Raw genomic sequence first — 17,782 nt, 5'->3', positions numbered from 1 at the left:
GCTCTCCTTTATATCTCATCCCAAAACCATATGCCTTCTTTAACTTGTTGCGTGCACGCTGAGAGCCAATAGAACACTGTTAAGAAGGACTGTGTTACAAAACCGATAGCCCATACACAAAATATTCTGTAAAGCCCTGTAATTTTAATTATATTTTTTTCACCAGACTATCAAAAAATACATCTGAGAACAAGGGATTGTTTCTTTGCCACCAACCACTAGGCCTATTACCACTAGAGCTATGTAAGGAAAGAAATGTAGAGACCTGTTTTGTTCAAAATATTTTAAAATGAGTTTATTAATTGAGAAGACAATCCTGGCAAATTTTACACCTGAAGCTAAAAGACTGATAAACTAGAACTAACATTTTACAATGACAGCACTTGTGTAACCTTAATTACAGGTATGTCCTTGCACTCCACCTATAATATAAATATGTACATGAAAAAGGTCAAAGTTCTAAAAAGCAGCCTACCTCATTTCAAAAAATAAAAATTGAGAGTTAATTTGCATTTCTGTTATCTCATTTATTGTCAATATGTTCGGTTTCCTACCTCAGTTGTTAAAGAGGGAATTAAAAAAAAATTAAAAACATTTTTTTTATTGCCTGTTTTATCTGTTTGGAACTAGTGTTTCATTCAGGTGGAAGGAGAAGAGGACATAGTGTAAAGCCTATTTCAGGTGCAAATGTGAATGGAATTGTCAATATTAACATAAGGTGTATTGGTCCTTTCCTGTTTGAGGATTTGCTGGCCTCTTAGATAAGTACATTAAGAAATTATTCTGCTATCTGAGAGCAGATAACATGTTTAGTTCATATAGATGTGAGGTAAAACCTCAAATTTTATGGCTGCATAATTTTTTTCCACTAAGAAACATGAAGGGAACATGAGAGGTTTAATCTGATTTTCTATAGAAAGGGAAACAGTCAGCTACTGTGCAGAGTCAGCTACTGGAAAGATATCTAGTGGTCAGAGCCATAGCTTGGTCCTTTGGAGATCCAGATGTAACACCCTGCTCTGCCTTAGATTTCCTGTGACAAATGGCTAAGGCTCCCATCTTCTGAGGGATTTAGACATCTAACTTTTCTTTAAGCACCTAGCCCCTATTGATCAGGTCCATCCTGTTCAGTATGGCTCTAGTCAACATGAATGCATTAGTGAGGGATTATTATTCCTATTTTATATATGAGAAATTGAGGCATAAAGAGGTTCCAGGCCTGTTTTTGTGAAGATATTTTTGTGCCTAGGGATGCAGATAAATGCCTACTTATAGATGTGTCTGCAGCAGTATGGAAATGTAATCACCTCTAGATTTTGGGGGAATGGAGGGGCAGAAGGGGCAAGAAGGGAAGGATAGAGTAAAACACAGTGGAGGTATAGATATGAACTTTTAAGAATTTTTGTGAAGTATAATGTCTTATAACAACAAAAATACTGGAGAGAGATAACTGATATAAGCAACTTCTATGCCAGGACTAGAACTTTGGTAAATCAGTCAAATACTTTCAAGTAAAATTTCCTAATATAGTTCAGATATGAGAATTGCTCCTTGAGATATGGTGTCATATTTCTTGTAATATCCAGAAAGATGAAGCAAGATACAAATCTGTATTTTCAAAATTAAGAATGAAAGTGGACTGAATAAATGTTATAGCTAATTGACTTGCAGTATTTAGCCTATCACAACTGACATTTATTTTACACTCTTTTAGATAGAAATAAGCAGTGTTGAGAAGAATGTGAAAAGACAGCAGCATCAGTCCTTTGAGTAAGAAGAAATTTCTCCCTTGCAAATTAATGTGGTTAGGTGTGGGAGGGGGAGTATCTGTGCATACAGGTGACAGCTCCCAAAACTTTAGAAAATAAGTTTCAGTAGTCTCTCTTCACTGCTACAATCTCAGAACTAAATGCTGTTACCTGTACCCATGTTGAATGCTATATGGGTAATCAGTGGGACTAGTTAAGGACTAATGCATTACTCAAACCGGTCTATAGAGAGTGGTACAAAGCCTGCTGGAATTGATGGAAGTTGTGAATTTCAGTGGATTTTGGATGAGATTCTTGGAGTGAAATTGTGCCACTGAAGTGACTGAAAGTTTTGCCACTGATTTCAGTGAATCAGGATTTTACCCTCTGGGTCTAGATCTGTTTCATTTAAGCTAGGGCTGTCCAATGGCAGCCCTTGGGCCACATGCAGCGTAAAAGTAGTTTTTGTGTGGTTCCTGGGATCCTACCTGGCCAACCCTCCTCATATCACTCCCAGCTGCTGCTGCAGCTGAGATCTCTTGGCTCTTCCCCACTCCGACAGCTTTCACCTCCTCTTCCCAATGCAGCGAGTGGGGTGGCACAGCCAATGATACTGGGAGAGCCCAGGGTGTGCTGGAGCGAGGGACCTGAGGTGGGTACTGCCCACATAGTGCAACAGCCCCCTGTTCATGGGATGCAGCAGCTGGGGGGGGGGACGACTACTGTCAGCGCAGTGCAGCAGTGTAGGGGCTTGCAGTAATGTGGGCCTTGCTGATGCACCACATATGGCATGTGGCCCCAGCCCCTTGAAGTTGGGCAGCCCTGATATAAACAGACAGCAATACTTCTATCAAATTTAGGAGAAAGGAGCATCAGGCCTCTAAAGTGTGTGACTGGGAGCGAAATCTTTATTTGTAGCATTTCATTGATTCTTACTTTCTTTTTTTCATTCTTGGATCCAAACAATTGAGTCATTTCTTCTCTTAAAATTGTCCTTTTCTTTCTGTCTTTTTGTGCAAGAATTTTAGGATAATGAAGAGTGTTATATATTAATAAATTTTCTTGTAAACCTCAGTGTTAGTCTTTCTCCTTTCTATTCCTGTTTACAAGATTTGAACTGTGTAAAACAAATGTACAGCTAATCACTGTCAAAAGGATGTGCAGCCTACATTTCATATACCAAGCTATGGCTGACTTGCACGAAATGTGGGGAAAAAAATCAAGATCTCTGACATGTTACTGACGCACAATCATTCAGGAAGACACCTGAAGTATGTAAATCAGCAGCAAGAAAAAACTCAGTGCTCTTAAAATATTAGCTGGAAGCAAGATATTTTTCAACTCTTTTCTAGAGTTGGTCTGAGTAGATTGAACTGATTTTAAGACTAAACAGATAAAGAACAGGAATAGATGCTGGGGATGAATTAAAATTTGTCTATACCAGAATTGTAAGACACAAGTTTCTAGTTTACTATATCAAATACCCAAAGCATTTATCTGTCTTGTTTTGTAGTTTTAGGGAAGATTTCTATTTTGATGATACAGCTGGATACTTAGTTTTTGGAGGCAGTGTGTATGCATCTGGCATTGAAGGATTCTTTGGACCTGTGAAATACTATCGTCTTAGTGTTTTGGAAACAAAGCAGGTAGGTGTGTGTAGAGTAACAAAAATGATTATATTATAAGTTCACCCATTGAAATGCCACCGTTGTCACAGACTGATTCTGAGTACATGGGTTCTAAGTAGAGACAAATTACAAAATCTGGTCACCCCAGATGATAAGCTTGTCATCAAACAAAATAGAATTTGAGGATTTTGTCAGTATGTAAACTCTGCCAGAAGTGATTTAACCCTGGAGCCCAGAGACCTCAGCTGCAACAGCAAGGCAGACAGGCTAGGGCACCTGGACAGCAGGGCTGGATCTGGCAGAGGTGAAGGAGACTGGCAGCGGCAGCTGAAAGGAACCACTGCTGTGGGGGCTGCTGGGAAGTGAGTCTGGCTGCTGTGCTGCCCAGCCCCACTGTGTGCCCGGGAGTGGTAAGACCAGCTGCATGCACCATGTCCTGGGCTGCCCCCCACGCCTGGGCCAGGTGCATCCAAGGGACCCATTGCAGGCCGAATAAAATCCCTTGGTAGCCAGATCCAGTCCATGTGCCATATTTTGCTCACTCCTGGGCTGGAGGAATGCTTGTAGTTTGGCTCCTGGGCTATTTTCTACCTGAAGAAATGTCTTTTGGTAGAAATGAATGCCTGTACACAGCCAATGTCTACAAAATTTTCTCCTATCAAAATGTAAATAGCTATAGGTCTTGCAGTTACTACTATTATGATTTAATGGTAATTTGATTCTGTCTAGATTTCTAATCCTATTTATGACAGAGAAATTATGGAACAAATTGAACTCTACTATGAGAGCTGTGCAGACATTCAAGAAATAGTATCCTGGTATGGACACATTGTACAACAAGGTCAAACAGTGCATAAAGATTGTAAGTATTGAATTGTGAGGTCTGAATATTAGGCTGCATGTTATTGACTTCTCCTTTGCTTTATTTTTAACAGAGACTGAATGGTCACCTGTAGAAGTGCGGGGATGCTGCTCTACGCTATAATTACAGTGCATCAGAGCAGACCCAATTAATCAAGTCTGCTGGAGTATGCTGATTAGTGTGCTCCAGCAGCCTCCGTGTCTCATGTATTCAGCATCTCCACACTTCAAAATGGCGGCAGGGTGCTTTAACTAAAGCTTGTCAAGTGAGCTTTAGTTAAAGCTCCCCCATTGCCATTTTGAAGCATGTGACACTGAATACACATGACGCTGAGGGCACTTTAATTAGAGCAGCTCTCAAAGCCCCTCTAATTAAAGCTCTCCCATCCCCAGAGCACATGTAAAGATGCCCATTGTAATTTGATAATTGTTTTGTCAATAAACATAAGCTATGTGTATAGTAAGGGAAAAATATTGCTTTTGCAGTAATTATCATGGCTGCTGGCTGATTAAAACCATGTTTCTTGTTATTAGAAAGGCTCCCATTCTGTGGAATACTAACATAAAAAGAAGTGATATTGTTGAATTCTTTTAAAAGGCAGAGAAATAAAATGGAACAATAACATGATTTCAGGCTAACATACTATACCACTCAAATCCTCCTATTTTTTTCTCTAACCAGAACTATACAAGTATTTTTGTAGCTGGCTGTACAAATATATGCTAAGTATACCATCAAATTCACAAATATTTTATAGTACAACAAAGCAGCTAGCCACCACTGCATACATATTTTTAAAATTCCCAACCATTTTCATGATTGTTTGGAATATCTATTCTATAGATGCCTCATGTAAAGGAAGCAAGAGGCAAAATGCTTACCCTTGCATCCATTCTGTTTCATAACAGCATAACAGTCTAGGTCTAGTTATGTATTGGAAAACTCATCATTGCAACACTATTATATATTCCCAATAGGAATTTTGTTACCATGTCCCAGTAAGACTGTGGCAAATGTTATAATAAATCATCTCTTTTTATTTTAAGTGAGCTTACCAGCATTATCACTTCACTGATCCTTTCTCTTCTTCCCATCCTATATGCCAGTTGTTAATCATTTTTGGAACATTATTTAGTTAGTTCAGATATTTTTTTTAGATATATCACTTTCTCTAGGTAAACAAGAACACTATTATTCATACCTGAACCACAAATATGGAGAGAAGCCCAAGTGCAATGCCTTTATGTGGAGGAAGGCTCTAAGGGAGAAATATCACAGCTTGTTCAAGCTGCTGCAAGAGATGGATTTCAGTTCACCAAGCGGTAATCATGACTTTGTCTTGCCTTGCTGAAATTACTATGCAGTTGGCGTGTCTACACATACCCCTGACTATGCATTTGGTGCTATGCAGTCATTTAGTACTTGCTTTAGTACTGTGCAGTCCCAGCAGCGCACTGCTATTTTTAGATGGTATGTCGCCATAGCAATGAGCTATGGCAACATAGCTCATCGCTACAGCAATGTAGCATTGACATCGTGGTTTATGCCTGCTGGCACTATGTTGCTGTCACAACAAGCTACTTCACCATAGCTTGTTGCTACGGCAATGTAGTGTCTCATGTAGCTGCACCAAGTATCACTTCAAATTTTAACTTGTCGCAGCAATTTTTTTTTTTTAATTTTAACATCACCTAACTTAATGAAAGAGAAATTTACTGTCATAATGGGATGGACATAATGCAAAAGATGGGCATGTTTCACATTTTAACACAGTTCCCCTGGACCAGATTCTGCCCCCATTGTTAATGTTGACCTGTCTTCTAATAGAGTCCTGTTCCATGAATTTCAATTATGCAAGTCTCTGAATTTTTTTCCCCTAGGACCAATTTTTAATTTACTCATTTCTGTTCTAGGAGTTTCTTTATTTTCAGGGTGTGCCTTAATCAGTAAAGTATCATTTTGTGTGAGAACATATGGCAAAAGGGACAGCCGTACTAACCCAGTAAGGAAGGATAAATGAAACAGTTAAAAACATGACAACTGATTTAAACTGTTTTTACATATAGCAGTTAGTTATGTATTGTTTGTTGTTGTACTTTTTAAAATTTGAATATCACCTAACTTAATGAAAGAGAAATTTACTGTGTCATGATGGGATGGACATAATGCAAAAGATGGACATGTTTCACAAAAATTATACAATTTTAGAAACTGGCCAGAAGATATTTGAGAAGGTTGCCAAAGATCTCTCCAGAGCTGATGGTCTAAGCTCCATGAACAACTCAGTCCCCTTTTTGATGGATTCCAGCTGCTGTGGATACCACAGAGCTTCTTATTTCCTTGCAGTGATTTTTGAAATGGGACTCGGTGTGCCTGCAGATCCTATAAAGGTAGTTTATTCATTACATCTGATCAACCCAGTTACCTTTAAAAGCAATTTACAAAATTGGTTGTATAGATAAAATTTGGCCCATTTGAGAAAAACAATGACAGATATTTTGGTAGTTTGCCCCATCTCAGTGCTAAACAATAGTTTCCTTATCCATGTCTTTCCTTTCTTCTTGCTCCTTTAGTAGGCAGCTGGTCACAGATACTTATGAATCCCCTTATGCTTGGGCACTAATGGCAGGGAAACCTAGTAGAGGGACTTCTATGTTCTACTGTTCCAGAGTGGCAGAATGAACAGATTTGTCACCCCTAAAAGAAGGTAGCAAAGTGAATAGGGGTGGAGGGAAAATCTTTTCAGGTAGCTGAAGAAGCAGGGAAAATGGTCTTCTTTATATCCATAGTTAATTGCAGATGAGCATGCAGACTAGAAATGGACTGGAGAAAGCAGAACTCCTGTCCATCCCCCTGAAGTCTGGTTAAGAAAATATCATCCTCGGGCTGATAGGGACAGCAGATCACAGGGTTCCTCCTGTGTAGATTTAGTTAGGGAATTTAATTAGGGAATTGGTTGCATAGAATAAGGAGGGAATGAGATCCTGGGTTATATTGTGCAAGAGTGAAGTTCTGTAAGTGGGCAAGGAGGGGAAACATTCATAAAGTTTTTGATAATTTGGTTACACTTCAGATAAGCATCTGAACTCCAAACTTAAGCATAGGTACTGAGTACATTGGGGCCCGAGGGCCCTGACCCCCTTCAAGAAGACAGTAGGGTGACCACCTGTCCCTAATTGAGCGGGACAGTCGTGAAATGGGAACATCAAGTCCTGGTTCTAGGGTGCATGACTCTGGGACAGCATTTGTCTTGGATCCCCATTATCATGCAGGGATCCAGGTTTTCCACTCACTGTGGAAAAACATGAGAAACAACAGGTTTCCCCTCGCAGGCTGGCAGAGTTCCAGCCTACAAGGGGCTGCAGGGAGCGGGATGCAGGGGGTCCCATGTGCATATGGGCACGCATATGGCCAGGGATACAGCTCCAGGCAGCAGTAGAGAGCAGCTCTTCCAGCTGCCTGCAGGTAAGTCTTTGGGGAAGGGGGGCAGATTGAGGCCCCCACGGTGAGGGAGGGAGTGGAGCAGGGTCTGGGCCTGGGGGTGCTGCCCAGCTGTGGGGTGGTTTGGTGGGCATGGCTCCCTGCCACTGCGTGAACTCCCAGGGAGGGAGGGAGGATGCAGATTTGTGTGCAGGGCGGATGCAGGCTGCCTGCTGTGGGCTCAGGGCTCCTCACTCTGCTGCCCTTCCCCTGGGAGCCCATGCTAGCCTCACTGCCATGGCGAAGCGCCCCCTGCCTGCCTGGCAGCAGCAGGGGCAGTAGCATAGAGTTGTGCCCTCCACTGGTACCGGGCAGGCAGGAGGTGCCTCGCCATGGTGGCACAGTCAGTGAGGAGCTCCTGGGGAGAAAAGGAGAAAGTTCTTTGTGTGGAACTTAAGATGCTTACAACGAGATTGCTGAGAGGGGCAAGGATTTCTTAGGGTGATATCTTTTATCAGACCAACTGTGTAGTTGGGATAAAGTTAGACAAGCTTTTGAATGCAAGACATTTTTCCTCAGGTCTCACGTTCTTACATTCAAATGTTATACATTTGAAAGTTTGCGTAACTTTATCCCCCTGATATAAAAGAGATAACCCTAAGAAATCCTTGCCTCTGTCAGCAATTTTGTTGTAAGCGTCTTAGGTTCCACACAAATAACTTTCTCCTCTTCTGGCCATCATTTGACCCAGAAGAGAAATCACAGGGATATAATTTTGATCTTATGATTGATTTGGGGCATGCCTTAAGTTCATAGGCACTGACTTTATTTTTGCTGGGGATGGGCAGGGGGTGGGGGGAGCCTAAGATGATGCTCCCCTCCTCTCCCCCCATGGCATGGCCAGAGCTGAGCAGAGCCTGTGGATAATTAATCACATAATTTCTGGACCATCACAGCTACAACATCACACTTACACTAAAGAAATTGCTGACAGAAATTAACTATGAAAAGGTAGCAGGCCACAAAGCACTCTAAAGAATGCCGGGGCTGACTGGGCATTAGTCAGCAGAAGAGGAGACGGGGTCCGCAGTGCTGAGAATCATCTGAGGCAAAGCTTGCCACATCCTATTGTGGAGAGAGATGTTACCAGTACATTGCCTTCCAGGTCCTCCCGATGGTGTTGGGAAGGCTTTAATAGCTAGTGCAGATAGGACAAAATGGTTTTCAGCACAGTTAGAGACCAGTTGGAGGGGGGGAGGTGGGATATGTTTTCTGTAACAGTGCTGAAAAATGGTTTTGTTTGATCTGCAGTAGCCAGACTGCTTTCAGCACCAGCTGAAGTGGGGCAGTGGAAGCCTCTTGCTGAAAACTGTTCTCAGTACCAGGTCATTTTTCTAGTCTAGGCAGCAATATAGAGTGACATTTTCAAATGCTCCTAATGCTTCCACTAAAATTGGAGCAAAATACCCATTAGCACTAGTGCGCAAAGGCTATGGAAAATCCTGTCCTTAGAGCCCCATTTATAAGTTGATGCCTTTTAGTGTCCAAAGAGTATAATTTGAATTAAGTAGCAATGTATCAAATTCCCTACCCACTCTAGTGATGGCAGAATGACAAGCAGGAATACTCACAGGGAAGAATTGTGGAGTTTCTTTCATAGCTTTCTATGTAAAAAAGCAAAACAAAACAAAAAAAAACCCTAATCGCTTTGAGACAACATTCTTGATATTTGAGACAATTCTGTTTGCTTATACATTCTATAAGGTGTAACTCCTGCATCAGCCAGCATGATGGATGCACTATTCCAACTGTGTATATTCTGTAAGACAAAGTGGTTTGTAGCTGGTGAACTTGTCATATGTCTTATTAATTCTCTGTTGCTTACCCTTGCTGATTTTTTTGGCAGGGGCTGCTGTATAGTTTGGTTGGTGCTCAGGGGAATGACAGACTTGCAGGGTTGAATCTTGGATATAAACATTACCAAGGCATTAATAACTATCCACTGGACTTTGAGCTATCATATGCTTACTACAGCAATATTGCACTAAAGACTTCTCTTGATCAACACACTATAAAAGAAGATCAGGTAAAAAGATTTTAGATGTATTTGCATTTATTTTCCATGTTAGTAGTTTTTAATGCTTTAATAATATTCATTATTTAATATTCATAATTAAAGGTGGCTGAAACAATATGCTGAAACCATATATGTTAAATCAGTCATTTAAACAACTTTTTATCACCTGGGTATTTTACAAACACTCTAATTAGTGCTCACAACTCTCCACAACATAGATATTACTATCTCATTTCACAGAAGGGGAAAACCAAGTTACAGAAAAATTAAGGGCCAGATGCAAAAAAAATTGTAAGAACCTAAAATGCAACTTTGACAAAATTTAAGCAGCAATGCCCAATGGAGCAATCCACAACTCACCTTGGGTGCCTGAGTGACTATAGATGCCAGACTTTTCACCAGTAAATTTATTTACATGCCAAAAATTATGCTCCTGTGTATGCCCAGAGATGCCACCACCTTGGCAGAGTGAGCATCTGATTCCTACCTCCTGCCTAAACTGCTTTGAGAGTCACAAAATAGGTCTCCATGAGCCTAAGTCCACTGAGGAGACAGATCTTGTAACCGTAATGGGCTTTTTCTCCAGGGATGGCTGCAGTGCTTCCTAGGGCCCTATGCCCATTCTCCTACTCTGGTTTCCCTCATCTCTCCTTCTCTTTCGCCTGCCATTTCTTGATGTCAAAAAAAGATTTGAGAGGCTGCCTTTGGATACCTAGAGTTTGGCTTTCAGTACCTTGCCCCACCCTGCTCATCATTAGGTTGCCAGTCAGCTCATCCTCACTCTAACTGGAACAGAGCTCTCTCTCACATGTCTGGCTCCCCTGGCCCAATCTCTCTCTCTCTCTCATGTGGGCCAATTTCTAAAAGAAAAAAGAGCCAGCTAGTCACCCATATTCCAAGGAACAACTTAGATGCCAGGAATTAGGTTCAGGTAGTGAATCTCTCTTGCAGCTGTGCCTACAGGGGAGAGTCCAAGTCCTAAAGAAAAGCAGGTTTTAAGAAACACTTGGAGTTTCCTATTGGCTAGCTTGTGTCACCCCACTTAGCACAGTGGGTGCTGTGAGTTCCTTTCTAGGCACCTGACTCTGCCTGTTCACTGCATAGGGAACCACACAAGTGATCCAGTAAAAATATCACCCCCAAAAATCCTTGCCTCTCATATAACTTGGGTCTGTGAATTCCACTCCTGGCATATTATGTATTGCTTGATTGTTTGAAAGAAACTCATCTTGGTTTGATGTCTTGTGTGTCTGCAGGCATCTCTACTAGTTTTTATTTCTGTAGTGTCTCTTCTTTACAGTTATCTATATATTAACAAAGGAGAGAACTTTAAAACTTTAACCATATCTTTTTAATCCATACAGAGAAGGTCTGGACAGTTGAGTCATTAAAATTCCAGCAGCAGTCAGTCCATCATCTGCACTAATGCTTCTACTTCCGCTACCACCATGGGAACTACACAAGGGGCATGTCTACATGTGCCATTAAGGCAAAGCAATAAACTCCTGCGCTTATTGTGCCAGAGTTTACTGCTTCCAGGTGCTGCATTTACGTGTGCGCCTAGGTCCACAACAGATTGAGCCAGATCAGAGCAGCCCTGACTGGCAGGGAGCCTGGGGAGTGAGCCTTGCCAGCCTGGGGCTGCTCCAACCTGGCTCAACATGCTGTGGAGGCGCTGGCTGGGGCACGAGAGTACTCCAGCACAGGGCAAGCTGGCAGGCAGCCCTTGCACTAAAGCACCCTTGTGCCTCAGCTAGTCACATCAACATTTACACGTGCAGTGCTGTGGAGTAAAAAACTCCACAGCAGGCTAGTACTTTACAAGTACAAGGACAGGATTTACACGTACTACCCTGCTGCAGTGTTAATTAGTTTCCTGTGGTCTAATAGGGCCTCACATGTAGATGCAAAACATTTACTGTAGAGCTAATTAGTCTACTCTGCAGTAAACATTTCATGTAGACACACCCAGAAAGTAGCAATAGAAGAGAGTTTAAAAAAAAATACATCTAGTAAACATAGGGCAGTGGCATCTATGGCAGTCTGCCTGACAGTGCCATGAAGAAATGGCAAATGGTTTTAAAATGGCTAAAGAGGTTTCCTAATGAACTGGCCAATAAAGAGACTGTCAGAATGTTCAACATAAACAGGAAACATGTACTGTATTCACTCGGAGAGCATGTTGATCAATTTGCTGTTTGTGTCTTTTTTCACCCTCTTTTCAGGCACTTGTAGAAGCTGTTAGGCTAACAGATGATGAACTACTAAAATCTCAAACCAAAGAAACCGGTGATATCTTCATGTGGTTAAAATATGAAGCAGTAAGGGGAAATGCAGTGGCACAGGTATGGGCTGAAGCACAGCACATAGAATTCCTGTTTTGCTTCTCTTTGTGATTAAAAATAAATTATAAACTTATTGGTAATGCTTTCACCTTTGTGTCTCAAACTCAGACCTTTCACTCCCTTCCTGACACCTCTAATGCCTGTGCAATTCTGAATACCTTCCCTTGTACTACATTTACGGTTAATGTGAATTAAGTTGGTGGTTGTGTTGTTTTGTTTTAGCAAAGAATGGCACAGATGCTTTTCTGGGGCCAGCAAGGAGTGGCAAAAAATCCCAAAGCAGCAATAGAGTGGTATCAAAAAGGTGCCCTGGAAACTGAGGACCCAGTATTAATATATGATTATGCCATTGTGTTGTTCAAGGTAGGTCCTGCTTCATATTTTAATTTTGGAACTGGTAGAATTGGATCAATGTGTTTCAGAGTTTAGATTATTGAGAGAAGTTTGTATGTTTTCTGTATTAATATATTATGCACACATAGTATGATGATACTCTTGTATTATTTGGACCTATTGGGAACTTTTTACAATTTTTGACCAATATTTGACCAGTCAATTGACCCAACTTCATTTGACCAGTCAAATACCCAACCCGAACTTAATTGTCCTGTTGTGACATTTTAATGCCATCATACCCATGCAATAAATTGCACCATTGTGCAGTTGAGACTTCACTGACAAAAAAGATTTTTTCATGAGCAAGGGTAGTACTGTAGTTATGGATATGAAACAGACCCAAACTTTATTCCTTGAGATAGGTTATGTGCCTGTGCACAAAGAAAGTTCTAGGTTTCAAGGGAACTTGCAAAGGAGTTTATAGCAATGGAAGAATAGCAGTAACACACCTGACAAATAGTAAATCCCAAGGACATTCCTTTTACCCAATCTGATATTTTAATAAAAGAAAAGTTCTGTATTGCGCTGTATCACATTAAGACAGCCATGCAAAATTGCCATTATAATTCAACCGCCCAAGCACAAAAGGTATTTCATGAGTGAGTTATTAAGCTTCTCTTAATATAGGATATTAAATTAGGAAGACATAAACACAGCTTTTACTTTGCTTTTATAAGGTTGAAAAATGATTTGTAAGCTATAGCATCTAAGCCTTAAAACTGCTTTTTGAATTTGTAGGTGTAAATTTTCAACAGTGTATATTGTAGATCCTTTAATTATTTAATCATGTTTCATATTATTTAATTATGTTTATCATTTAGGGCCAAGGCGTGAAAAAGAACACAAAACTTGCTTTAGAACTGATGAAAAAAGCAGCAGCCAAGGTAAAACACACATCATAAAAATAGTCTATTGGTGCAGTGTTGTAAGTTTGAAGTATTATTATAATAATTAACCATAATGCTGTATAGTTGCTTCTCTCCAGTATGAGTTAGGAAAGCATTGTTATACAGAGGGGGAAGTGAGGTGTATAAGATCAAATATGATTCTGGAGTAAGCAGTAATTCCATTGAAGTTAATTGAATTTTTTCTGCTTTCACCAAAGCTAAATTTGGAGTAGAAAGTTAAGTGCCTTATACAAAACCATGTAGTGACTGATCCAGGATTAGAACTCAGGTATTTTAGCTTCCCCTTTGTGTTATCATTAGGATTACTTAGCTGGCCTGATAATTGAAGATACTGGTACACACTCATCTACCAGAATCCAATTGGAGAAAGAAATGACTATCGCTTGCAAGAAATCAGACCAAGAGATTTCATTACACTGAATAAGAGCTTGTTAATTGGAAGTGTAAAAGAGAATGTAAGGAGGGGTTAAGAATCAGACCAGGTTTTGCAGCCTGTACTTTAAAAGGGGTAACTTTTAGCTAATCATCTCAAAAGCATCAAAGGAACCAAAGGGTGGCTCCAAGGCAGGAACCCTATCACACTTGAGGATTGTACAAGCTCTCTCTGTGTGCAGGTTATTGCCTCTTGTGCCAGCTCTGCTCCACTAGCTGAGTCAGGTAGCTGAAAAAAGATCTCTGCTTCTTACTTTTCATTCTCCTATAGAATAGAGAAGTAATGGATGCACAGAGCTGCTTATTCCGCTATGCCTGAACCCCAGAACTCAAGGCTAGTCACACAAGGTCAGGGGTTCTCTCTCCCTTTTACAGCCCAGAACACTCAGAGAGGCTATGCCATAATATGGCCCATAATGAAAAACGCATGTACTTTTGCCCTCATTTGTAATGCTCAGGCATCGGGTACATTTATAGCTGTAAAACAAACTATTCAAACCACTCTCAGTTTGTTTCTGACCTTAGCTAGCAAGTAGATCCTCAATTACTAAACACCAGAGGGAGAAATAAAAAAGCTCAAAGCACTATTTCTCTTTGCTTTAAAACACAAGATTCCCAGGGTGCATCTATATGAGACGTTTATTGCCCAGTAGACTAATTAGGTGTTCAGTAAACATCTCTGCCTCTACATGTGCACCCCTATTAGGCTGGAGTAAACTAATTTATTCCGGTTTAGAATAGTACTTGTAAATACTTGAGCCAGGAGAGCAGCCCTAGCCTGGCAGGCTGACCCCTGGGACCCCTGCCAGCTGGGGCTGCTCTGACCCGGCTCCAGGTGCTGTGCATGAATAAACTGCAGAGCTTATTGCTCCAGAGTTAATTGCTCCCAGGCACATGTTCAAATGGCACTCCTGGGAGCAATACATTCTGGAGCAATAAGCTCTGCAGCTTATTAATGCACAGTAATAGCACATGTAGACATGCCCCCTGTGTTCAAATCCCTGCTCAGGAAAATCCTGAGTCAACAGACTGACTTTCACAGCAAAGTGTAATACCTGCTAACTTGTGTCCTGGCAAGCTACATACAGAAGCAAATTCCTGACCATTTCTAACCTGAAGATAACTCTCTTACTGTTGATTGTAGTCAGTGATTAAACCATATGTTCTAGTACACTGTTTCTATAAAGAGATCTATAGCTCTGTAAAGAAAGATCATTGATGAATAGTTAATCTTCTGTTCAGTAAATTGTCAGGTTTGGGTTGAAATTTGAAAGGTAAATAATCCTTCCCTAGAGGGCCTTTGAAATATCCTACACAGTCTAAATTTCCTGTTATAGATAGAAATGATGTGAACAGACTGTAGCACAGCAGCCTTTAGATAAAAGTTTATAGTAACAAATAAAAGGTGTGAGTTTATGAACTGAGCTTCTTAGACCTCAGTTACCCTTCATATATGACTGCTTTTGGCATGGCCCCTTCAAAACCCAAGAGGAAATAGTATATCAAACCGGGTTTGTTGGCGTAGTAATTGAACTGCTGATGTAGACATGGCCATCATACAATTTAACAGATTAAGCAAGGAAATAATCAAACAATGCTGACATTAAAAAAATTGCCACAGAAAAAAATATCCTTTCTTACTGCCTAATTACTGAGGCAAAGACAAGGCCTAATGACCGTATATGACACTGCCCTAAAAAAGATCTGAGTTGCTGTGGGAGGGCATACTTAGTGTTTCCTAAAAATGGTGTGCATTGCACTGGCCAATCAAATCACGTCTCTGGTCAGTAAAAATAGCATTGTGAACTTCCATGTTTTTGTCTCCCATTTATTTCTAGACCAAATGTAGTAATTCACAAGTGAAAATATTGTTCTGATTGGTAGTCCTGCCAATTCAGCTTGAGATTTGAGAGTTACATCCTGGTGTTCTGTAGGGGATACCTTCAGTGACCCATGTGCAAACTCAGTAAATACTATGTAGTTGCACTAATAATGCACAGGAATAGACCCTTTCTCTTACAGCTGTGTTAGATTTGTAGGTAGAGCAAAGAGAAAACAGTAGAAATTTGTTGCAAATGGATATAAACCTGAATGCACATAGTAAGCAGAGCCATAGCACAGCAAGTCATCATGCTCGCTTCCAGAGCAGAACCTTCCTTTAATATCCACCATGGTTCTGAAGGAAATGTCTTTTACTTTGCATTGGCAGGAAGAGACTTGATTTCCATACAAGGCCTCATGGAAGAAAAGATGGGAAAACAGGGTTCCAGTAGGAACATGCATAAGACTTTACAAAACCCTGAGTGACAGTTTGGGGGAACTTTCAAGGACCTGTACAGAATAGCTTTCTAAAACACTGGACCACAGAGAACAAGTTGACATCAAAAGATGATCCAAAATTCAACTGAACCTGTGTGATCTGAGGAATGTTGTATTTTCACCCACAGGGATTACCTCAGGCAGTAAATGGTTTGGGATGGTATTACCATAATTTCAAACAAAACTATGTAAAAGCAGCCCAATACTGGTTAGAAGCTGAAAAAATGGGAATTTCAGATGCATCCTATAACCTTGGTGTTCTACATTTAGCTGGGCTTTACCCTGGAGTTCCTGGCAGAAATGAAGTGAGTAAATATGTGGTGATATTTCTTACAGGATTTAGTTTACACCTCTTGGCTTTACTCTTGACTATGCTATGTTCACTTAGAACTGGATTCTGACACCCTAAACTGTGGTGGCTAGTGCTTTATTCTGTACAGACTCAGTGGGAAATCAGTGGGACATCTTTTGGAAAGAGGAACTATGCAAACTTCCTGAGACCGTGTGTGTGTGTGTGTGTGTGTGTGTGTGTGTGTGTGTGTGTGTGTGTGTGCGCGCGTGCTTCAAATGTGTTTGTTCCTCTGATTTGTGTAGTTCAGTGGTATTAAATTTTTTGGGCCTGTGGGTGGCATGGGGCTGGTTCACAGGCTAGATCAGCCAGTACATGCCCAGATTGGGCCTCATGCTCCTCCCCCACCCTCCACTGCACACCCAGTCTAGAGCACAGAACCATGCTGTCCATCCTGTAGGGCTCCCTACAGGTTTGGAAATTTGGCAGTAGGGGAGTGGTGCCACTCTGACAAATTTTTAAACTCTTGAATAACCCCACTGACCAGATGACACAGTACTGGGGGCTGGATCTGGCCCGCAGGCCAGGGTTTGAGCACCCCTGATGTATTTTCATCTCAAGAGTATGAATCATTTACAAGTAAAACACCATTTCTATGAAATGTGTCATACAAATAAGCAAAGGAACATTTTTTAAATAGTTGGATTTTATACCTTCTTGAATCTTGAAGTGGAGATTATTCTAGAGTAGGTCTTTGTCATTGACTTCAATGGTATTTTTCATGGGATAAAGTACAACTCAATGCAGATTCTACACCAAGATATTTCAGCAGTTACACTATCCTCACATTGTAGCTTTGGTAAAAACAGGTCATTGGGGTGAAAAATCTCCTTCAAGCCAGCTCTTAACTTAAATTTCCCTTTCAGAATTTGGTTTGAACTTGCACTATATACTTCTGACATATATATTCCATTTTTGCCTTTCTAAGCTAGGGCCAATTGATTTCATTTTAGATTTATCAAGACAAATTGTTGTATTCCTAACAGAAGATTTAAATATTTTGGGTATGCTTCCTGTAGGTACCCTTTTAAAAATGCTGCAAAATTTATGATGAAACCTGCCATTTAGAGGTAGGCATGCTAAGATAAAAGCTAGAAAACCTCATGCCTAATGTCACCATGTGTTTTCGAAGGAGACCGAGTAATATGGCCTTTGAGTTCAAGAGTATGTCTAGTGCCCCTACCAGTGAGCTTGCTTGCCACCCACAGCAGCTGATGCTACCCCACAAATGGTGGTCAAGTATACTTCTACTACTGAGGGTATGCAAATACATAGTGTATAATGGACTGTCCATAAGA

The 17,782-nt window shown here is 40.7% G+C and overlaps 1 protein-coding gene across 2 annotated transcripts in view; it reads left to right on the top strand.

Annotated features, from left to right (window-relative positions):
• The window catches only part of SEL1L3 (SEL1L family member 3), a 53,832-nt gene that overhangs the window by 13,980 nt on the left and 22,070 nt on the right, over positions 1-17,782 (top strand). For both annotated transcript variants that reach the window (XM_014520463.2, XM_025205581.1), the window contains exons 6-15: positions 1,715-1,770; positions 3,262-3,394; positions 4,106-4,238; positions 5,414-5,560; positions 6,447-6,628; positions 9,565-9,744; positions 11,961-12,080; positions 12,303-12,443; positions 13,298-13,360; positions 16,264-16,440. In XM_014520463.2, the coding sequence (XP_014375949.2) occupies positions 1,715-1,770; positions 3,262-3,394; positions 4,106-4,238; positions 5,414-5,560; positions 6,447-6,628; positions 9,565-9,744; positions 11,961-12,080; positions 12,303-12,443; positions 13,298-13,360; positions 16,264-16,440 (1,332 nt within the window). The remainder of the gene's footprint in view (positions 1-1,714; positions 1,771-3,261; positions 3,395-4,105; positions 4,239-5,413; positions 5,561-6,446; positions 6,629-9,564; positions 9,745-11,960; positions 12,081-12,302; positions 12,444-13,297; positions 13,361-16,263; positions 16,441-17,782) is intronic.

Source organism: Alligator sinensis, unplaced genomic scaffold (genome assembly GCF_000455745.1).
Source record: "Alligator sinensis unplaced genomic scaffold, ASM45574v1 scaffold745_1, whole genome shotgun sequence".
Taxonomy (NCBI): Eukaryota; Metazoa; Chordata; order Crocodylia; family Alligatoridae; genus Alligator; species Alligator sinensis.
The sequence above is the reverse complement of the archived record's forward strand: the minus strand, read 5'-3'. Positions and strand labels throughout refer to the sequence as shown.